This window comes from Diplotaxodon limnothrissa, linkage group LG6, assembly GCF_057381915.1.
Source record: "Diplotaxodon limnothrissa isolate DT_005_m linkage group LG6, D_limnothrissa_male_GT1.1, whole genome shotgun sequence".
NCBI classification, from domain to species: Eukaryota; Metazoa; Chordata; class Actinopteri; order Cichliformes; family Cichlidae; genus Diplotaxodon; species Diplotaxodon limnothrissa.
Window position 1 is genome coordinate 13,227,532 of NC_140601.1, and position 24,196 is coordinate 13,251,727.

Below are 24,196 nucleotides of genomic sequence, written 5' to 3' on the forward strand. Positions count from 1 at the left end.
ATGTCCTCAAACGGCGCCGACGGGGACCTGCTGCAGATCCCTCTGGGCCTCATCAACAGCGAGGGCAAGTATCTGACTGCGGAAACATTCGGCTTCAAAATCAACGCCTCGGCCAGCAGCCTGAAGAAGAAGCAGACGTGGACCCTGGAGCAGACAGGGGAAGACGACAGCGCCGTGTTCCTCCTGTCCCACCTGGGCCGCTACCTCGCCACGGACAAAGACGGCAACGTTACCGCGGACAGCGAGACGCGCGAGCGGGACTGCCGCTTCGTCATAACGGTGCACGAGGACGGGCGGTGGTCGTTGCAGTCCGAGCCCTACGGCCGCTTCCTCGGCGGCAGCGAGGACCGGATCACCTGCTTTGCGCAGACCGCCTCGCCGGCGGAGAGATGGAGCATGCACCTGGCCGTGCACCCGCAGGTCAACCTCTACAGCTTCGCCCGCAAGCGCTTCGCCCACCTGAGCGCCCGGCAGGAGGTGTCAATAGATCGGGATGTCCCCTGGGGGGTCGACTCGCTTGTGACCCTGGTGTACCGCGATCAGCGCTACCACCTCGAGACTTCTGACAACCGGTTTTTGCGCAACGACGGCAACCTGTCCACCGCAACGGACAAGGATACCGGCTACATGCTCGAGTTCCACTCCGGGAAAGTGGCATTCCGCGACTGTAACGGTCGCTACCTGGCCCCCGTAGGCCCCACCGGCACTATGAAGTCTGGGAGGAGCACCCGGGTGGGAAAGGATGAACAGTTCGGCCTGGAGCGCAGCCACGCGCAGCTCGTGCTGACTGCAGGCAACGAGAGAAACGTCTCCACAAGGCAAGGTGAGGCTGTACAGCTGCACTGACCCAAGAGACACCAAGTAAAAGAAATGCAGTTTCACCGTGAGGTCACCGCATAGCTGGACACAGCAGGAGGCAGCTGTTGCGTGTCTGCATGAAAAAGTAGAGCAGAATTAGAGACCCCCGTTAGCTCATTTTCCTCCCACACCATGTGTTTTTCATTATCGCCCCCCTCCCCTCCGCTTTTTTTTTTGTAGTTGTTGGGGGGCGGGGGGCAGTCCCTGCCAGTTTAACATTTTTCCTGCAGTAATTCTACCCCTGCTCTGTGGTTGCTGGCCCCGGGTCAGCTTCAGTCTGCAGCTGTGCATCGTTCTTTATCTCAGAACAGACAGAAAACGAGGGCAGATTTGCTTTGGAGACAATGGGAAAATGGTGGAGAGGCAGAGAACGCGGGCCACAAAGAGCGAGGTGTGCCTTACACAGGTCTTTATCCCACATGCAACCTCATTGTCTCGTTGCCTCCCGGTCTCTAATTGATTCTGTGCACAACATTAGCGGGGATTTATCAGTGTGTGAGTGAGTGTGAGACAGACAGAGAGCATACCAAGGGAAATAGAGGATGGTTTGCTTGAATGAGGTCAGTGTATGTAAGGCAGTGACTTGTGACCTAAATTGTGACCATAATTGAAAGGCTGATGGAAAGCAGGACCAGGGGACTTGGACTTATAATTCATCACAATTTCCTTTCTTTGTTAAAGAAATAACAGTGCTGCTGCATTTGTACAAACCACTAATGGTTCAGTGGGCTCAATATGGGCATTGCACAAGCATTAACTGGCAGCTTGGGTGTCAGTAATGAGGACAGAGACATTTTTACTCTCTCAACTCTTCCAAGGTGGACTGGTTTTATGTAATGCGAGGCTGAGTCCAGTTTCGTGTCTTTGTAAGAAATCTACTGGTCAAATCTTTTTGCTCTTTGTCTGGAACCATTTTCCCTATCAATAGATGTGTTAAACTCGCGCTAAATTCATATTCAAACATATTAACACGTTTCTTCTTCTGGTATTCAAAATATGTTGTCTCGATGTGGGTTGCAGAGATGATGGGGCTCTGCCATTTCACCACATCCCAAAGGTGCTCTACTGGATGACTGTGGAGGCTATTTGAGTACAGTGAATTTGTTTCCATGTACCGGTTTAAGATGATTTAAGCTTTGTGACGTGGTGTGGTATGCTGCGGCCACAAAGGGATGGACATGGTCAGCGACAATACTCAGGTAGGCTATGGTGTTCAAACAATGGTCAGTTGGTACTGAGGGGCCCAAAGTATGACAAGAAAATATCCACCACACCATTACACCACCAGCCTGAGCCAGTAATATACAGTAAAATAGATCCATGTTTTCATGTTGTTTATATCAAATCCTGAACCAATTATCCAAATGTTGCAGCAGAAATTGAAACTCAACAGAGTAAGAAAAGCTTTTTCCAGTCTTTTGTTGTCCAGGTTTGGTAAGCTTCTGTAAATTGTAGCCTCAGTTTCCTGTTCTTAGCTGACAAGACTGGCACTCAGTGAGATCTTCTATGCTGTACAGTCCAGAGGTTGCCTTCCTGTTGCTGTCCTATCAGCTTGAAGCATTCTTCTCTGAACTCTGACATCAACAAGGCATTTTTGCCTAGAGAACTGCTGTTTCTCTGTAATTTATCTTCTCTGTAAACTGTTACTTGAATCACATCTCTTCTCCATTTTCATGCTTGGTGGTCTTAAGGACATTTATTGTCTTTTGCATTTTTAGTTTTAAACCATCTTCACTGTGTTGAGTGGAATATAGCCAAATTTGTCAAAGAATGTTTTTTTTACTTATTTTTTTTAATTGTGGTGTCAATTCATTAAATCAGCCTAAAATGGCTAAGTTACAGAAATCCATCCACCTTAGTCCCTTTGGACAAAAATGTCCACATTGAAACCCATTATAAACGCTATTTTTCACGCCAGAAAAATTACGGTCAAAGGGATCGTCAGGTTTCCAGCTTAGGTTTCGTTTTGGACTACAGGCCTTAGAGTTGTAATTTTTTTATTTGTCCACCGGGTGGCGCCCTTGCTTCACATTTGACCTCTGCTGGAAAACAGCGGGCTGCTTGGACAGACCTGCCGGAAATGAAGCCTCATTTCCGGCGTGCAGCAGCGGCTTCGCCCGCTGATCGGGCGGGACCATTTTTTGGTCCCTAGGACCATGAGAGGGTGCATTTTTTTTTTTAGTCAACAGGAAATGACGTATTTGTTGTCACGTGGTATCGGACGTGTGGGCTGGAAAAAGCAGTCCCCGGTGATCGTGCCCCGGTGATCGTCGCGACTTACCCCGGCAACATGCACTTATTTCGGCCTAGAGGAGGAGCATTTGCCGCCTGGAGACCATTTTCTGGTCCTGAAAAAAAAAAAAAAAGGCGATCGAAATGACTGTTTGTGCCAATCTTTAGTCCATCTAAAGGCCTAATTATAATAACAATCAAATATTACTTCAAATGTTTTTTGGGAAAATATTTAGTTTTTTAGTTTTTTTTTTAGTTTTTTTGTAATTTAAAGGGTTAAAACAACGAAAATATAATTAAAACTTTATATGAATATTTCAGGGAGAAGTAGTTTTAAAAGACTGACCAATTTAAAGTGCAAAAAAAAATTAATATTTAATATTTTTATTGCACTTTTTGGGGAATTGTCCTTAGGCATGCATTTTTTAATGTGCTCCTGCAAAAAAAATAATGGCAGGTCAAAATGAATTTTGGTGCCAATCTTTGACCCATCTAAAGGCCTAATTATAATAACAATCAAATATTACTTCAAATGTTTTTTTTGGAAAATATTTAGTTTTTTTGTTTTTTGGGGCTAAAAAAACAGGGCGCTCATGTAATACAACTGGGATTTAAAGGGTTAAAACAACGAAAATATAATTAAAACTTTATATGAATATTTCAGGGAGAAGTAGTTTTAAAAGACTGACCAATTTAAAGTGGAAAAAAATATTAATACATAAGATTTTTATTGCACTTTTTGGGGAATGGACATTTATTCAGAATCAGAATCAGAATCAGAAACTTTATTGTCATTGTCATGAGAACAACGAAATTAAGAATTTATGTCCATTAGGGACCAAGGTGGATGTCTTTTTTAGGGATCCCCAAGGGTTAAACTTAATATCCAAATACATTAAATCTGATCACGGTCTCACTAACATCTCCTCATATGTAAGAACACGATTCCCTCTATGGAGGGATATGGTGGAATACCAGTCCCTTCATGTAATTGTTCATTACAAGGTTGGTGGATTTGTTCTGAGCAACCATGTCATGATTTATGTAAAATACATTGCAGTTGAATTTTTAAAATGCAATTTTATGTGCCATTTAGTTCCATTATATTGTAGGAAAACCGCTTATATCTGCAAAACTGGCAACTCACACCAAAAAAGCTTAGACAAATATCATTACAGCACATGTATTTAATTCATGATTTGATTTATGGGTGAACTCTTTCTTGTTTTGATGAACTCACAATTATTTTTCAGCTCTACAATTTAGCTCATTGTTTTGGTTTTAGTCTCAGAGCCTATATTTGCAGATGGCTGCCTTTTTAAAAACAATTAATTCACTTTAATATAGTTGTCCAGTAAAAAACAAAGAAAAAGGGAGAAAAAAACAGCAGATTGGGGGTGAACTCAAGTAGCTATTTCCCCTTGCAGATGAAGTGAAACGAATTACAGCTTAAAGTGGGGAACATTTAAGGGGCACTTGTCATTTGACCTCAAACATGGCTCCAACTCAGTGGTCATCCCCCTGATCAGCAGCAGACAATTCTGCATGGAGCAGCTGACTGGATCAGCTCTGGATCAAGGCGTGTTAACATATGGCTATGTAACACACACATTTGTTTTTACACAGCACTTGATTTGAATGGTTTGCTTTTGAGTTTCAAATCTTTAGCATATAGTTGGAGTGTACGTGTTTTGAGTCAGCAGGCTGACAAATGGATCATAAGCAGAGATGTTCTCGACACATTAGAATTCTAACTGATCAATGAAACATTTAATGATGAGGAAAAACTTTCTACTTTATCGTTACTCTGCTCACATGACCACATCTACTTCTTCTTCTTTTATCTAGTCCCATTCAGGACTGGTGAATCCACTGAATGGGTGCAGTAAGGCCCAGATCTTTGTGAGTTTGAGACATCCTCTGGCTTTAAGAGTCTCTCGGGAGAAAGTTCATAAATTTAAGGGTTTGAAAGTTTCAGACATCCAGAGACAAGAAGGAAAGCTGACAGCAGTCTGCCCCACTTTTCTAGGCATGGATTTGTCAGCCAATCAGGATGAGGAAGGGGACCAGGAAGTCTTTCAGCTGGAGATGAGCCGTGAGGACAGGAAGTGTGCTTTCAGGACCGCTGCTGGAAAATACTGGACACTCACAGCTACCGGAGGACTGCAGTGCACTGCCTCCACCAAGTAACAACACACATACGCACACACCATATAATGTTGAATGTTGGTTAACACCCATTTTATTTCATGCATAACCAACATTCAGTGGAATAACTGGCTTGTTTATTGTGTGGGTGTGTTTCAGGTCTGCCAACAGTTACTTTGAATTGGAGTGGCGTGACGGCCGTGTGTGTATCCGTGCAGCCAATGGCAAGTATGTGACTGCTAAGAAGAACGGGCAGCTGGCTGCTACCATTGACAGCGCAGGTCAGCCATGCTCCTTACATTCCCAAATACAACGTTTTCACCAAAAAAAAGCTTTGATGCACATATCAACATATTAAATGTGATATGTGTGAAAAAAAGATGTTATGGTTCAGCATTGATGGTGCCTGCGCAGATGTTCGAGTTACCTATGCCACGTCCTCTAATGCCCCCATATACCCGCGTAAGGTGCTTTTATGAAACAAGCCACAGAGTAGTTTGGTCCAACCTTAATCTTTTTTCACTTCAGGGGAGGCCGAACAGTTCCTGATGAAGCTCATCAACCGTCCAATCATCGTCCTCCGCGGGGAGCACGGGTTCATCGGGGCTCGAAAAGCTGGAACGGCAACCCTAGACTCCAACCGAGCATCCTACGATGTTTTTCAGCTGGAGTTCCACAATGGTGCTTACTCCTTCAAAGGTGGGTAACTGTTTGAATAGAACAATAAAATTGTGTGTCACTTAGATGCAATGTGTTGTTTTGGCAGGTCATACTGTTTTTTTCTTACTAGAAGTCACAGAACGTGACTTATGTGAGACTAGTTAATGCATTTGAATACTTTCCAGGGAGCCGGGTCTAATGTGGATAACAAGAAATGTGCAGTTATATTTAGTGTTTTGTCATAGATATACTTAATATAACTGAAGCTACCTACACAACACAGCAGTTGTGCTAGAATGAGACAAAGAAGCTGACTGAAACCTCTGTAGCAAAAGAGCCTGTATCAGATTCAGATCGTTCAATAAACAATGCTTCTATTTTCTTGTCTCGTGGCTTTGATTTGATTTTCTAATGAATGTGGTGATGTTTGCCATGGTGTTTAAAATAGTGTTCTCCACAACCCAACCCTCTTCAACCCCACCCTGCTTAAGGGAAAGTCAATATTTAAGCATCTAATGGGAAAGCCATTATAGCTGTATGGATCACTCACCCGGGGCCATCTCCCATTTGAACCATCATACTCAGGCTTGACAGGGAGCCAGTATGATGCATTATTTTTCATCTTGTATTGTATTGTTGGCCAGCAAATTCTGATCCCAAAGTATTTTAAACATTTAAATAAAATTATGTCATATCTTTTCCTTGAATTCCTAAACTAAATTGATAAAATTGATATACTTATATATGTGTACTGTGTGTCTGCGGAGCCTCATTAAGTGTGTTGTTTGTCCAGACTCCCAGGGGAAGTACTGGTGTTTTGGAGATGGCACAGCCATTGTGTGCGGCGACTCATCGCCTGTCCAGTTCCTGCTCGAGTTCTGTGACCTCAACAAGATGGCCATTCGTACTCTGAGGGGGAAGTATCTCAAAGGGGATCACGCTGGAGGGCTCAAGGCGAGTGCAGACTCCCTGGAGAGCGCCACCCTCTGGGAATATTGAGAAAGCACAGCTGGACTTCTCCACTATGCTTCAAACTAGAGGTAGTTAGTGTAGGTAGCAGTTCTTTCTTTCTTTTGCATATGTGTGCGTGCCTGTGTGCGTGTGCGCAGTTCTGAATTTGTTTGGATGGGTGGCGGAAAAATGACGCTGACGAGAGGAACCAAAGTGCTAAAGGTGTTTTGTTTTTGTTGTTTTTTAAAAATTTCTCAGTAATGATCTCATCTTACTGGTCTTTGTACTGGAGGCTTGGATTTACAACGACTTGCTGTTAACTGAATGCATTGTAGTGTGATTGCACAGTATTTGTTTCACTCCCAGTTAAACTTTACACATGCCGTACCTAATAACCGTCAGGACAGTTATTGTTATAAGTTGTGCCTATCTGTGGTAACTACTGGTGTAAATGAACGTGTTGAATACTATAACCCATAACTCGCAGTATCTAACCTTCTCCTGCTAATTGTCCTGCTGCCTCTATACGCTGCTTACATCTCCTATTCTCGTTCAAAGTGTAACGCATAATGCTCATCAGATGAAGGAATGTTACTGATTTACACGCGTCTGCTGTAAATACTGCTCTTTTTTTGTCACTCAATTATTGAAACCATAGCAACCATGGGAAACACAGAGCCAGGGGCTGGCAGATGTGTCTTTTTTTGCCTGTACACTCTTGGTGAATAAAATAAAAACAGTTTGAAAGGAGCTTCGAAACTCACTCACCGAGTGAAGGAGTCGCCTTAGCACAATAATGACACACAATGCACTCAAACGCACACAAATGCATATAAATAAAAATGCATTAATTCCAGCTGTTCTAACACAGCGCCCAAAAATGAGCACAATATTACAGCGTCCTTTTTGAACTACGTTAAAAGCACATGTTTGTGGTGATGAAGTGCCCGCCTTGGATTGTGTGCTGCTGCTGCTGCTGCTGCTGGTGTGTAAACACAATGGTGGAGTCATCTCTCTGGCTGTGCCTTTCATAGAGTACTCTGTCTTTTCCCTTTCATGCTCGTACATTTCAATCAAGTGAAAAGTCCAATAAAGTTTACCTTCTCAACAGTGGATCGTCTTGTTTTTCTCTTGGTTGATTTTACTTGAAAGGGTTAGCTCCACAAAGAGAGGGCATTTGTGGGTTTGAGGGATTATTTCTAAAGATTCACACTAACTTCCATCTACATGTTCATCTGCTTCCATCTACAGCCAATTAGAGTGTTACAGAAACTGATATGACATTCATTTATTTTATGTGGGGCAAACTGATGTAGGCCAAAATATCTTTATTCCTTGCTTGTTTGGGCAGGACTACACCATGAGAACTCCTATAATAACTTTTTCAATGCAACACTAAATTCTTTAATGGCAGTTTAAATTGTTGGTTGTATGTGACCCTGATAAGGATAAGCGGAAGAGGATTGATGGGAACAATAACTGTAGAAACAGGGACAGTATAAAAGTTATAAGTGGTGAACCTTGATGAAAGGGTTAGTGATATCTCCTTATGAAGCCTTGGGCAAAAATCACTTTTCAGAGTTATTTAAACTGGATGTGATGTGTGAAACCACACGCTTCCTCACTGCCTGACGACCTTTCAATCCAAAGTTCTTACAATGTGCTTACAATAACTTGTAAGTTATTCAGTGTTAAGCTTGCACCTGCGATTTCTTGCTGCCAGAGCAGCTGTCTTGCCTAATCACTCACTTCCTTGTTCTGGTTTTTATAGGATCATTTCAGTCATATTCCAATCATGATGATTGTGTGCAGTGACAAGACATTTTATAAGGTGTATATAGCCAGCCCTTGGCTCTGCTGCTGCAAAATGGTAGTGTGCTTACAATTTCATTTTGAGCATGCTCAAAGTACAGCCTCACAAGTTCCCTGCCTCTGGTCTAATCTTGCCCGTAATATAACTGAATTGATCCCATAAAACAAGTCTGAAAAAGGAAGTGAGAGCAATATTGCAGATCACATGATTAGGTAAGATAGCTACTCTGGGAGCAAGAAGTCATCCTGCCCCTTTACAGGAATCCGTTTGATAGATGTAACTTTAAAACTGAACAGCTCGAGTCGAGAGATGACAGCTTGAACAAAATGCACATAGTGAAAAAGATAAACCTGATAATACTTAATAATGCTGTTTTTATTGTTATTAAATTGTGCATATGGATCAATAACAGGGCTCAGCTGATCTGTCTGTGCAACAACTGAGCTCAGCATTTGGGTCACATGTTTCTTCATGTTACACCTAAACAGAAAAGAAGGTGGACCTACATTATTATTCTTTTCATAGATTTTTTCCTCCAACCATCTTGTTCTGATGAGGCTATTTAGCAAATGCTGTTGTGTGTGGGAGAAGGAAGACAGAGCCTGCATCACGTCCCCCTGAGAGTGCACTGAGCCAAAACGGTAGAGGAGAAAGCCAGCCGAGCTCAAGAACGAGGTAACCTACTCCACTTTCTCTCTTCTGCAGACCAAATCTCAACTCTTGAACGCTATAATGGGTGCAAAACTTACGTGTTTGAATACACGCAAAAGCAGACGAACGATCATCCTTCATCTTTCACTGCAGGGTCTCTGCGTGTTGCCATGGCAACAAGTAATGCAGGAGCGAGGCTTTAGGAAGATGACTGTTGAAAGATGGAACACACATTGCTGAATAATCCCAGCAAACCTTGTAATAACCAAAACAGAACCGCCCTGTGTAACTACAAACACAGTTTCTGACACACTCACATGAGGACTGTGGAAATTAAAAGCCTGAGTGCTTATTAAATGGATTGGAGCGTCCACTGTGCTCAAGGTAATATGATAACCTCCCATGCCTTTTTCAGTCTGTGTGCATAAAGTCTTTAAGAGAAAGCACATGTCGGGTTTGAGCCAAATCCTCCTGCCAGAAAAAAGCTCACATGGCACTGGAGCGGAGGGACAGAGCAATGAACAGAAGTGAAGACAAAGCAGGAATGAGGTTTTCTTTGTCCTTCAGTTATAGGACAGATTTCTCCTGGGCAATAAACGTGATAAAGAAACTCCTCAAAGTGAAATGGGACAGCGTTTTACCATCCTGAGAAAACTGTAAGAACAGTTGTTTTTTTATTTCATTTATATGTGTATATATATATATATATATATATATATATATATATATATATGTATTCTTTTTTTAGGATAAATTATGTAATGTGTCTATAGTCATACCAGTGGGAGAACTCTTGAGTAACATGCTAATACTAGAATGTACCACACTCACAATGACAGTGTTCTCATACACTATGTCTAGCAGCAGTGTCCCTTTATGCAAACTCATAAAAGGACGTTAAATCTTTTATGATTCTTGAAGTAAAAAACCATAACCATAATAAAATACACACTCACTCATGTTCATGTCTTAATGAGGACATCTAAGTGACATAATGCCTTCCCCAGCCTCTTACCCTAACCATCAAAAATGAATGCCTAACCCTAACCCTTAGCCTAAATCTAACTATAACCTAATTGTAACCCTGACACTAAAACCACAGTTTGAGCCTCAAACATGCCTTCAAACTCGTGGGGAGAGGTGACTGTTGGTCCCCACATGTACAGTAGCATTGCAATTTTCTGTCCTCACAAGGATGTCTAAACATGTACACATATATCAGAGAACTGCAGCAGATGCTAGTGTTTTGAAGAAGCCCACAGTTGACACACTTCAGAATCATCTAAACTGCATGAAAACGTTTTCTTTTAATGTGCCTCTCTGACTGAGACAGGACAGACTTTGTTTAAGGGTAAGCTACTGTAAGATATGAAGCCGATTTCATTATTTATACCCATGATTCCTGTGTAACATATCGATGACTCTTTGCTGTTACTTCTGCACAGATCACATACTTGCAACAGCAGCAACTTCCCAGTTTTTAATTGCAACTCCAACTGTCTCAATGCTTTTTTAATGTGTCTACTGCTGCCATCTAGTGTACATCATTTAAAAATGCTTTAAACCTGATTTTCACTTTATCACCAAAGTATATGGGCACTTCTGTTATTCCTAGCTTAAACTATATCCTTAATTAATATTATTAATTAAGATAAATATTATTATAATTAATATTATTAATTAAGATAAATGATTATTATAACTGTGCATTAAGGCAAATATTGCCCTGGCAACATTTATATTTATATTTTAGGTGAGTATGTGGAGCAGTATTCTGGTGCATTGTCTCACAATCCAAAGGTCCTGGGTTCATATCCATCACCTGGCTGCAGCCTTTCTGTGAGGAATTATGTTAATTGGTGATTTAAAATTTCCCATAGGTGTGAATGGTTGTGTGTTTCTATGTCTTAGCCCTATGACAGACTGGTGACCTGTTCAGAGTCTACCCAGTGTCTCAGCCCACGGCAGCTGGGATAGGCTCCAGCTCCTTCCCACAGCCCTGACTTAAATAAGCAGAAGAAAATGGATAGACAGAAGGGTAATAAGTGTTTCCAGCTTTCTGGAATATGTTTCAGTGAAGCCATTGCTGATTTCAATCTGAAAATGTTTTAATGCACAAAAGCCAAGTGTGTAAAAGAAATTTCACACTACTTTTTTTTGTTGTTCTAAATTGTTGTATTACCGGTAATTTGTGTTTCACACCTCGCAGCTACCATATGGATTTACCCAGATTCTGGAATGACCCAAAGCACTTAGAACCCCCCCTTAAAGCTGCAACCACTTATACGAGAGTTCCAGCAGGCCTCAGGTCAGTTTCAAGGTTGTCTTGTTCTGTTTTTACAGTTTGTTCCCATCTTATTTGCTCCTTTATATTACTGCATACACTTCTTCAAGGGTACAGATAAGAGACGCAAATGTACTCACCCAAATACACGCGCACAATGACAAGCTATCACAGTACCTATTTACCAAGTGATAGCCACGTCCCGCCAGACAGAGTTGGTCAGCGAGACACAGAGAATTTAGTTCTGTACTTCGTGCAGGGGCGTAATTTCCAGGGGGAGTTAGGGGGGTTATGACCCCCCAATAAAATTATGAATTATCTTGCATAAATAGGCTGTTGATTTTCTTTACTCATTTCAGTTATTACCAGCAGAATAGTTGCATGTTTAATCATCTGTGAATTTACCCAGATTTTTTTATTTATTTAGACAGAGATCTTGACCCCCCCAATGTTCAGCAATGTTCAGCAATGTTACGCCCATGACTTCGTGACAGTAATTACACGCTTCATAAGAAAAATTTAGCGAGTACAGTTTTCTAAACCCCATTACTTGCATCACATAAATTCTACTCATGCCAGCCACCTACTGTGCGGTCAATGTGTTCGCATCATCACACCACTGACAGCTTCTTCAGGGTGGTGCTGGTAGGTCCGCACAGCCAGTTACCACTGGGCAGCCTGATGCTTTCCAAATTTCTTTTGGAAGGCCAGCAGCGCTTTTAATTACAGGTAGTGCGCTTTAATCATCAGATTATAGAGCATGTGTATTTGCATCAAACAATGGGTCTTTGTGGCAGGACTGTCATTAAAAAGAAACCTTCCACACATGGTGTAAACATAACTGCACGTGACAGGACCTTGTTTGCGAGCATGTATGACTGTTTTTTTTTTTTTTTTAATTACCACCAGACTTCAGGTTGTGACCACAATAACAAATTCAGGTGTGGGTGGAAATGTTGAGTCAAAGGAATGAGAGAAATGAGCCAATAATTCAAAAGCAAAGGTGTAATCACAGAGCAGAAGACGGTGCACACATTTAGTTGGGAAGGGGAAGATTTACTGGTGACAGACTCACTGTGGTTAAGTCTCAAGTTTGACCACTGAACCTGAAATGGGACTTACATGCTTCTTTTAGATAGGAAAATCAAAATAACTTCTTCGCAGTTCAGAATCATGATTTATTTTATACTGGGCCTTGTAGCAGTCCCTTAATTCATCCTCTGTCAAGTAACAAGTTGCAGCTCCCTCCTAGCTGTTTTTTTTAGCCAGCTTTCTTCTGATTGGCCACCCTTTGCAAACACAGGGTTTGATCAGCAGGTGGGGGTTCTTGCTCACCGCCAGAGCTGTATTTCTGCTGGTGGGAAGTAGAGTGCTGCAAGAATTAAATTTTACGATGAGGATTCAGAAAGGTATAGCATCCCCATTGTTCCATTAATAAAAAATAAAAAAAGGGGGGGGGGGGGGATTAGGATCATTGCAGTAAATAAGCAAACGCAATGGTGGGATGTAAAAGGGCTAACCATGGGTTGTAAATTAACTACAAAGCTTCGACAGAAGCTTGTTATTGTATGCACACTGTTGTGGACTGTGGAAATGATTTATGATATCCGGGTTCCTGTGAAATACACTGGCATTGAGTTCCATGACTCACAAACGCTGCAAACAAACGCACGTGTTCGACTCTTTCACACATGTTGACATAAGCGCTGAAAAGACATTAAATCCATAAATCATTTATGTTTCCATGCTGCCGTGTGCTCCGTGGCTTTCAGAGTCTGAACTTGAGCGATTTTGAGCGGAGAACGACCGGGTGGGGTCGTATCGGTGGAGCAGCCTATAAATAGCCTGGCTGCATGGAGCTGCATAAAGCTGCACGTGCGCCGGGATCGTCGGGATGTCTCCGTCAGGGCGTCCCAACACGGTCCGGCTTGTATTCCTGGGAGCAGCGGGGGTTGGCAAGACCGCGCTCATCCACCGATTCCTCCACGACGGATTCGAGCACAAGTACACGCGCACTGTCGAGGAGCTTCACGTGCTCGAGTATGACACCGCGGGCTCTGAGGAGAAGATGCGGCTGGAGATACTGGACACGAGCGGCAGCTACTCGTTCCCGGCTATGAGGGAGCTCTGCATCCGACACAGCGACGCCTTCGCCCTGGTGTACGCGGCAGACGAGCCCGACTCCTTCGAGGAGGTGCGTCGACTGCGCGCCGAGATTCTGGAGCTGCGCGGCGGCGGCAGGAGCGTGCCCATCACCGTGGTCCGCAGCAAAGCGGATCTGACCGAGAGCGAAGGTCGAGCGCCGGTTGCCTGTGACGCCATGGCCACGGTGGAGGCTGAGTGGGGCGCAGACTTCGTGGAGGCGTCCGCGAGCACGGGCAGAAACGCGGTCGGGGTGTTCAGCTCGCTGCTGCAACAGGTGAACCTGCCGCCACGACTGAGCCCCGCGGCGTGGACACGCAGAGACACCGTGCCTAGGCCCCGAGCTAGGAAGAGACCCTCGCCGAAGAAGCACAACAGCTGTGTTCTGTCGTAGAAACCGCTGCAGCTGGACTGCGCCTGCTCAGTTTCGAGCCCGTTCTCACTCTAAAATGTTACGCTTTGGAGCGTGTTGCAGTTTAACACCTGTTCACGGGTGACGGCTCCTCGGGTCACTTTAATGTGTCTGAAAGCCAGCGGGGCCTGTAATGCTCATAGTTTAAGGGGAGCAAACGGGATGATGCACTTTATTTGAGTCCTGTTTTGTGTGTACATTTTTATATGGTGTCAGTAAAATAACTTTGTTGTAAAATGTGTCCGGTGCTTCATTTGTAAACCTTCCACTGGTCTTGGCACATCTCAAACGAGTCTGTCTATGCGTGGATCATAGAGTTAAACACCAATGTGAACAAGTGTCTGATGGGCCCTAGAGCTTTTTTCTTTCTTCAATAATCAGAAATCTCATAATGTGATGGTTAAAGTAACCATCAAAGCACACACACCTGTTCTTTTTCTCCTCTCATTCCCTTTGTCTGTTTGGTGGTCTCCTCTTTTTCCTCCTTTCAGCACCTCTCTTGCCAGTAGACTGCTACAGTCCCGCTCCCGGATGAGTGTTGAAACAATAGAGTACACTGAAAAAAAGGGATTGGCCAGCTCCTGGATTTACATAAGCATCTTGCGTGTATTTAACACAAGTGCCTCATGCTTTAAAGTTAACTTTAACTGCATAGTGTAGAAACTACATGATATGCAGAGAGGCTAGATTAAATTGTTCATATCATGTTCAAGTGAAGTAAGTCAATAATATATCAATGTTAAATCCCGCGACACTGCACGGGTTTCAGACTCGCGCTCTTTAGATCGTGGTTTCAGGAAGGCATCCATCTCAGTCAAGTCGAGCAGCCACCTCTACTGTTTTTTAGTATACCAAAAAAAGTAAATTGGGTGGTTGTTACATTAAAAAAGTCTAACTTGTAATTTAAACACAATAATTTCATGTTTCTATATGAACGTAATTAAATCATGAAGAATCTGTACGAAATTCAACAACTTAATTTGTTCTTGTTGACATTACATGATACAATCTAGTAAGAGTGGTTAGTTGCTGAACTCATGGAATTCACAAGATCGCACAAGATTTCAAACTGCAGGAAAATCACTGGAGTTATAAGAGGCAGACAACTACACACACACCACGTGCATGCTATTGCTATTTATTGTGGATTATTACAAAAACAAAAAAATTCTGCATCAAATACAGGAAATCATAGCTTTCCTACATTTGCTAGGTTGTTGGCATGGTGGTTAGTGCTGTTGCTTCACAGTAAGAAGGTCCTGTGTTCAAACCCACATTCTGGCTAGTTTGCAGGTTTCTCTCTGGGTATTCTGGTTTCCTCCCGCAGTTAAAAGTCATGCAGTTGTTAGAGTTAGGGTTAACTGGTGATTCTAAATTACCTGTGAATGTAAGTGTAAATGGTTGTTTGTTTCTATGTGATAGACTAGTCAGCTGTCCAGGGTGTACCCTGCCTTGTAACCTATCACTTCAGGGTTATTTCCCAACCCCCCTGCAACCAGGATAAAGATAGAAGGATGGTAGTTGTTGAAGACCTATTCAATTTTTATGGTAACCAGGATCTAGACCTTGTAAAAAGTAAAGTGTGCGTGTTAGTCCCCATAGGGAAATAGTTCCTCTGCATTTAACCCATTCACCCAGTGAAGCAGTGGGCAGCCACCAGTGCAGCGCCCGGGGAGCAGTGTGTAGGGATGGTACCTTGCTCAGTGGAGTCGAACCCCCGACCTTCCGATCATGGGGCCACCACTCTACCTACTGAGCTATCCCTGCCCGTTGTTGAACATTATGTAATATGAAGACAGCATGTAGTATTTAAGTGACCAATAGTATTGGGATAAAAGTTATTGAATAGTGTTGAAATAAAATGACAAAACTGTGAAGGATTAAAATATTCCAAGAGCTCAACTTACTTCATCTGAACATGTTTCAATCGCGTTTTATGAACACAAAATGCCGATGTTTATTGATTATGAAAAAGTTGATTTAACTCAGTTGTTTAAGTTTCTGCCAAAGCAAAACATTTGTGTGCAACCAATGTCCACTATTGAATCAAGTAAATCCAACATGGCCTTTTTTTTTTCAGTGATAGAGCCCAGAGAGCTTTTATGAGAAAAAGCACTTTTGTGAGGTCCCCACTTAGAACATTTATAAACTTCTTTTTTGTCAATAAATAAGTGAATGAATAAATTAATGGATAAATGATCTTGTGAAGGCAGCCTGGCTCTTTCTGGAAACTTTCTAAAAAAAAAAAAACTAGACACCCCCCCTTTTTTTTCTCATGTTGTTTCGTTTATTTTGGAAGTAGCTAGCTGACCTTGGGAGATACCATTAGTTTTATCAGTGTAGGGGAGGAAAAGGCAGGTCAAATGCTAATAAAACTACTGGATTTTACCAGTTATGATAAAAAAAAAAAACTAAACAAAAGACTATATCTATGTTTTGTTAAAATATGAGTAAAGTTTGAGATGATACAGTTCTGGTCTTTTTAAATTCTTCTCTTGGATGTACCCGCAAATATACATGGGCCCCTGAGGACGTGACCAGAATGGCAATTGGCAATTGAACCCACAGTCTGTCGATGCTGTGATATTTTTTTTTAGAGAAAATGGACACTGAAAATCAGTTACAAATTACTGTGACTATTCAAATTTATCCTCTGAGAAAATATTTCTGATGGGAGTCTCTTCCATTTATTCCTAACATCCTCGCATTCCAAGCTTTCCAAGCTTTACATCTTAAAATCGTTCCTCTGAGTTATTAAATCGATGTACAAAGCCGATGAGCATATTTTTTTCTAGTGATAATGAACAACAAGCGCCATTTTCGGCTTAGCGTGAGATAGTGCATCATAAAAATAGCTCCTTTCTTTGCTTGAAGTTGTGTCGTGACGTTTTAGACACACACACAGACACTTATATGAAGTAGAACAAAGGGGCTAAGCAAACACGCTGGTCTCATCATCTGTCCTCTCTTCATCCACTTGTTCTCCTCTTATTTTCCTCTCTTTATCACCATGTCAGTTGTAAAATCTGTTGCTAAGCAGATATTAATCGTGTCTGCCACAAAAGCATTAATATGAATGAGGAGCAGAGGCTCATGCAGCACACAAGGGCTAAAGAACAGAGGCTCCTGACAAGGATGAATCTGCATCATTACACATCAAAAATGTCACACTGTTGGATTAAAAGCTTTTGTTTATCTTTTACCAAGAAGAGTGAACAACATGAAAATTAAAGTTTGAATTACTTTATTTGTCAGCTGCACGTGGCAAGAATAAAAGAACACCTGTGCTCTTGGACAGGCTTCTCAGTCATTTAGATAAGGAACAGATCAATAAAAAAGAAAACCAATATACACATCTTATGAAACAAGATGATAAAAATACAGAATAAATAAAAGCACAATGATTCAAAATACATATAAACAGATGGGTGACAATGATGTGATTAAGAGAAATCTCTGAAACATGCCATGTGTGTTTGTCTTGGATGAAGATGAATCCCATTATTTTCATTCTTGAGAAACAACTGAGTGCACTATGGACGGAGGCTGTGATGCTAGAAGAGACTATTTCCATCACAACAGAAATGTTTCATCAGGCCTGAGATGAACACTCATGACAGCTTAGCATAGATTTACAGTAACCACACACACACACACACACACACACACACACACACACACACACACACACACACACACACACACACACACACACACACAGCATAAATGATCCACCAGTGCACCTCAGGGGTGGAGGGTTCAGAGAATATTACAGCACTATATATAAAGTGTATCAGCTTTCGTAGCAATTAAGGTTTTTGTAAAGCCAACATACAGTTTTTCTTATTTTTATTTATTGAGTGTGATAATAATTGTCATTTACCAGAACTAGCATTAGTGGCAATTGTAGAAGCAGCAGGCTAGAAGTAAAAGGCATTAAAGGCAATGACGCAGAGCAAGGCTGTAGCCATGGAGTCAAGACTGGGGTGAAGCAAAGGCCTGGGTGGTTGGTTTATCATGACTTTCAAGGTGGACCATGTTTGCCACAAATTTTGTTTCCACTCCACGCAATTCTTAATCATTCTTCTTTCCATATTACACTTCCAGTGAAAAATTATTTACATAACCTTTTTCATGAATGCTCCGCCTGAAGTTAAGTCTAGTTGGTGTTGCAATGACAATCCCATCAATTATTGTGTGGAACTATAATATATCCTGAATGTACACAAAAGTTTTTAATGAAACTAATGAAACACAGACATTGCACTGACTAACACTCGATCATACTTGATCCAGAAAAGGTTTTAATGGAAATATGGTGACACTTTTTGAACAGTCCATTCAAAGAAATTCAGTCCTTTGGTTCACTGTATAACTACAGCCTTCAACAACAGCAATTTGTTATGGTAGTGATATCAACATATGTTAATATTGGGACCCTATGAAGTTATAGCTTTATATTGCATTCGGGAAGTTATAGGAGTGACAGTGCCCCCTACTGGCTAAAAACAGTAATAACAATAGGTTGTGTGTTTTACATGAATGTACAGTCTACATGTTGTAGCTGGTTATGCTTTAGAGTTAATTAAACTGGACAACCTCACGACTGATAATTACGAAAAGTAGTATTACACGAGTAATAACGAAACAATACTTATCGAAAACTAGTGAGGTCAGCGTATAAATAAGCAAAGGTTATTGCAGTGAGTAGTCTCATATAAATTAGCCTATAGACTGCTGCCTCGACTAAACTAAATCGGTTACAACAATCCACGATGACGACTATTTATTCCGGGCTTTTAGTTAAAAAAAGAAGAAGAAAAAGAAAAAAAAATCAAATGACCATTAAATCCACGTTATCTACTTGGGTAAAAAAAAAAAAAAAAAAAAGAAGAAAGGGAAAAAAACGGATGTATGTCACGATTAAAGCCCACCCCGACTACATTTCCCATCAGTACTCGCTTAGAGAAAACAAGGAGAAACCAACAACAGGGATTCAGCCAATAACACTGCGGAATGTGACATACTCGTTTAGTGATTGGCTATGTTTGCCTGAATCTCCCACGATGCTTTGCTGCAATACCTTAGAATTCAAATCGAGCGGACCAATCAGAGAGCACCGTAACGACCGAGGCAGCATTTTAAACTTGTAGCAGAAACTGTTGTCAAAAGGCAGGACGGGTTAACGCTGCAGCCATCGACGGACAACTCTGGCGATTACTTTATTCAATATTTTCGTTTTTAAAAAAATAATTATAGTCTAGTTGCACCGTGTTTTAATTGTCAATGAAATGTTTAAGTAACAACCGCGTCTAAAGCGTATTATAGCTAGTTTTGATTTAAATTCAGAAGTGCAGGGAGCACGCTAGCTTCCAAGGCCAAACTAACGTCGGTTAAGGTAGGGTTAACAATACTCTCTTCCTTGGGGTTTATCATTAATAACTCTATTGCAAAGGGGCTTTAAAACGTTTCTTTTTACTCCCGGCTAAGAGCACTTTAATCCAAAATGAGCGCTGGTGTTGCAAAGCCGGCGAACCCGATGCCGCACGTCGACCCAAAATCGGCCACTCTAAAAGAAATCCCAGATGTTCTGGTCGACCCACGCACCACGAGACGATACACTAGGGGGAGATTCCTCGGAAAAGGTGGTTTTGCAAAATGCTACGAAATCACAGACGTGGAGACAAAGCAGGTTTTCGCCGGAAAGATCGTGCCCAAATCGCTGATCCTGAAGCAGCACCAGAGGGAGAAGATGACTTCGGAAATCTCCATTCACCAAAGCCTCAACCACCCCAACGTCGTGGGCTTCCACGGGTTCTTCGAGGACGATGATTTTGTGTTTGTCGTCCTGGAAATCTGCAGGAGAAGGGTGAGTGCAGAGAAAGTGTCCTTTCTGTTAACTGCGGACGGCCAACGGTTACCCTGGCGGTCTCTTCCCGTCACAGTGCAGGAAGCTTGGCCTGTTTAAAACCACAGGAGCTCTGAACATAATTCAAATGAGCCACTATTCCTAAACTCAGTATTTTGATGGCATTAGTACTTTTTAAAATCCTTTCTTTCTACACTACATGGTAACCATCCGATATACTTGATATTTGTTGCTGCTTTACTGTCTCAGTGCCCCAGTTTAAAATCATTTTCTTCTCCAATTCAGTCCCTGCTGGAGCTGCACAAGCGTCGTAAGGCTGTCACAGAGCCCGAGGCCCGATACTACATGACTCAGCTGCTCAAGGGTATCCAGTACCTGCACAACAACAAAGTGATCCACAGAGACCTGAAACTGGGCAACATCTTCCTCAACGACGACATGGATGTCAAGATAGGTAATTTGCTCAACTCAGCATGATGGCAGGGACTCTAAATGTCAACTGGGTATATCAGCAACCTGCTGGTTTTAGAAGAAAAGGATGAGGCACACCCAGGTCCTTGCGTCAGTAATTTCTCATACTTCAAGAATGAACTTTTGCACACAAGTGTGCCTCTTTACAGTTATGTCCCCCTTTTTTTCTTTTAAAACAGGGGATTTTGGCCTTGCCACAAAGATTGAGTTTGATGGTGAGCGGAAGAAGACCTTGTGTGGAACACCTAACTACATAGCTCCTGAAGTGCTCTGCAAGAAAGGCCACAGCTACGAAGTGGATGTCTGGTCACTTGGGTGTATATTGTAAGTCTGAATACACAAGCACACCTGGAAACGGAGGTGTTACGGCCACTGAGTCATTCAAACCTTGTAGTGTCCATTCTGATGCCAATGCCAAGCTTTGCACATCTGCTTGTTTAATATAGGTTTTTTGTCTTTTTACAAAATGCAGCCTTATGAGTCCTAATGGTTTTATATTTTCCCAAGACATACTTCTAATGATGTATTAGAAAGTTAAAAGTTGTTTAAAAAACAAAAATCTGCACAGTCACTTTTACCTCCTCCTTGTCTGAATTCTTAGGTACACTTTGTTGGTGGGCAAGCCTCCATTTGAGACCTCCTGTCTGAAGGAGACCTACAACCGCATCAAGAAAAACAACTACACAATCCCCTGGGTGAGGCGGTTTAACACGATGCTCTTTTTTTTTTTTTTTTTTTTTCCTTTTTTTTTTTTTTAAAGAAAAAAAATTGTATACAAAGATGCTTTTTTGTATAAGTCGTATCAACTTAAAGGCAATTGTCTTCGTGCAGCATATCAACCCAGCAGCGACCACCCTCATCAAAAGGATGCTGCATGCCGATCCCACCCAGAGACCCACCATTGCTGAGCTGCAAGCGGACGAGTTCTTCACGTCCGGCTACATCCCCTTGCGCCTGCCCACGACTTGTCTCACAGTGCCCCCGCGATTCTCTATTGCCCCTTCCACAGCCACCGAGCTCAGCCAGAGACGCCCGTTGACAGCTATAAATAACAAAGGTAATCCTCCCAGCAGGAAGAGAGTTGAAAGAAGCCCCAACTCTTCAGACGCTTAAAGCAAGGCTGAAATATTGGAGATGAATTATTTTAGTTTTTGCAGGAATGTTAATGATACGGGTTTGTGTTTCCAGTAGGGACAGAGAAGGTGGAGATGAAGGACGAGCCTGCACCACGGTGAGATGTTTGTCCCACTGAATTTGAAATAATGGAAATATTTATAAAGTACAGGTTTGCTTTTTGTGACACATTTATGTATTTGGATGTTTTGACTGGTGTAATCTGTGTGTAGGGAGGTTGAACCGTCGGAGAACCACCTCAAAGACATGCTGCAGCAGCTCAACAGCATCATTGCTGCCAAGCCTTCTGAGAAGGCATTCGTCCGCCAAGGTGAGTGCTGTCTTTTTATGACTGTGCTGCATATTTCATTAAGCTGGATAATCTGCGTGTCAGTGCTTCATACAGAGATGTAAATTCTTTTAATAAACAGAGGAGGCAGAGGATCCTGCATGCATCCCCATCTTCTGGATCAGCAAATGGGTGGACTACTCTGATAAATATGGACTGGGTAAGTATTACACTTAGACTCCACATCCATCCATCTGCACTTGAACACCTAGTTCAGAACAAAACCCCAAAACAAAGGAAACACAACTGTGATATTGGCTCATTTATGAAGTTGTCTAATACTACCGTAATAGTGTAATATTGAACCCTAAAGAGAATTTATACTTTCACTGTGAAAATTGGTAGTCATTGGCCTCCATCGGTGGGCTGGGGCGAGCATATAGATATAGAGAGATATAGATTTCCTTTATTTTGGAGTCAAAAGTGATCAGATGGTATAAGACGGGTGGAGCTAGTGTGATGCCAAAGCTGCAGGTTTTCACATGGATTTATTTGACTGCCATGCGACTGGATTTCTTTTTGCAACCTTGGGCTTTCGCCCCCTGGTGGTCATTAAATAGAAGACATGTTTAAGGGACTTGTGGTTAAACTTCACTTTTGAACCCCAGAATCTATGTCCCAGTTTTTATACTCTTTATGCATCGGTTAATATCTATTGCAAACAATTGCAGGAATTACGCTCACTGTAATTCGGAGCACAGATGACGTGTTTGCTAGTTCAAAAGAAACCACAGAGCAAGCGTTGTTGTAAGGAATTGGCCTTAGATTGACTGAGGTGTTGCTTAACTAACAAGTAGGGTGCCTCGTCTTACACTTTGGTCTAAATGCAGGTTATTTGGTTATTTTAAGTATTGAGCGTTGTGCTAAGTACATTTTGTGTTTATGAATATTTCAAACAAGAGTTTCTCATCTTCATTTCAGGATATCAGCTGTGTGACAACAGCGTTGGCGTTCTGTTTAACGACTACACCCGTCTGATCATGTACGCTGACGGAGACAGCCTGCAGTACATCGACAAGACTGCAACTGAATCCTACATGAGCGTGCGCTCTTTCCCTTCCACTCTCAACAAGAAGGTAAGAAGTTAGACCTTTTTGTTTTGTGTGTGAGACGAGGTTTTAAATGGTCTCCGCCCTCGTTTTCATACTCAACTCAGTGTTTCTCTCTTCTTTGTAGATAACATTGCTGAAATACTTCCGCAATTACATGAGCGAGCACCTGCTGAAGGCTGGCGCAAACATAGCACGTCGGGAAGGAGATGAGCTGGCACGACTGCCGTACCTTTCCCTCTGGTTCAGAACCAAAAGCGCCATTGTGCTGCACCTCACTAACGGCACGGTTCAGATCAATTTCTTCCAGGTAGGACGCCACACCACCTTCCTACGGTCCTTAACTGGTTTACCTGTCTTGTGATGGCATATACAGATCCTTTATTCATGCTTTTGTTACTTTGTCTCTGGCAGGACCACACCAAGCTGATCCTGTGTCCGCTGATGGCTGCAGTGACCTACATAGATGAGAAACGAGACTTCCGCACCTACAAGCTGTCTCTTCTGGAGGAGTTCGGTTGCAGTAAGGAGCTGGCGAGCCGCATTCGTTACGCCAAGCTCATGGTGGAGAAACTGTTGGACAGCAAGCCAACTCCCGCCGCACATTAGTCCCCAAGTGTCTTTAATCACCGGCTGCTTCTCCGTGAGTTCAGGACGGGCTCGAACTTTCAGTCTTCATCTGTTTTATGGGTCATGTTGTAATCCTTTTTTATTGCCAACACTTTCACACCTACTGTGACAATTCATCTTATATATGTTGTACATGGAAAATTCCCATCTTTCAGCCGCTGTTTTCTCTTTTAAAAAATTGTCTTCCTGTTTATAGAAACTCTCTTGTTCTTGTAACTTTCTCGATGAAGCTTGCGTTCCCGCTGACAGCACAGACTGTGTGTGTGTTCAGATGAGTCTAGACGGGAAAACGTGAATGTTTCCTTGGTTTACATTGAACTTAAAGTTGGAACGGTCCTCCGAGGTTTCCTCTGCATCTTTTGTTTGTACATAAAGTCCTGCTTTTCAAACTCGATGCTGAGTGGACAGACTGTGAAGTGGGAGGTTGAGACTCGGGCCAGCTGTGTGGGTGGACGAAAGCTTCTCTGGTCTGCTTCTCTAGTTTGTTTTTTCTGTGTCGTGTGTAGAGAAATGGACCATGTTAATACGTCTGCATCATGTACATTCTTTCTCTGTTAGTTTTAC

The 24,196-nt window shown here is 42.3% G+C and overlaps 3 protein-coding genes across 3 annotated transcripts; all 3 read left to right on the top strand.

The window, feature by feature from the left end:
* Positions 1 to 7,843, top strand: LOC146630239 (fascin-like). The gene is made up of 5 exons (XM_085355684.1): positions 1 to 823; positions 5,120 to 5,276; positions 5,398 to 5,519; positions 5,767 to 5,937; positions 6,692 to 7,843. Exons 1-5 carry the CDS (start codon positions 1 to 3, stop codon positions 6,895 to 6,897), a joined length of 1,479 nt encoding a protein of 492 aa, XP_085211810.1. The 3' UTR covers positions 6,898 to 7,843.
* A 5,648-nt stretch (positions 7,844 to 13,491) lies between these two features.
* Positions 13,492 to 14,133, top strand: LOC146630240 (GTP-binding protein Rhes-like). Its single transcript, XM_085355685.1, has one exon. It carries the CDS (start codon positions 13,492 to 13,494, stop codon positions 14,131 to 14,133), a length of 642 nt encoding a protein of 213 aa, XP_085211811.1.
* Positions 14,134 to 19,657: 5,524 nt separating this feature from the next.
* Positions 19,658 to 23,611, top strand: plk1 (polo-like kinase 1 (Drosophila)). The gene is made up of 11 exons (XM_085355687.1): positions 19,658 to 20,020; positions 20,306 to 20,474; positions 20,671 to 20,815; positions 21,093 to 21,186; positions 21,323 to 21,548; positions 21,680 to 21,722; positions 21,838 to 21,935; positions 22,036 to 22,113; positions 22,875 to 23,029; positions 23,130 to 23,312; positions 23,417 to 23,611. Exons 1-11 carry the CDS (start codon positions 19,658 to 19,660, stop codon positions 23,609 to 23,611), a joined length of 1,749 nt encoding a protein of 582 aa, XP_085211813.1.
* The last annotated feature ends 585 nt before the right edge of the window (positions 23,612 to 24,196 follow it).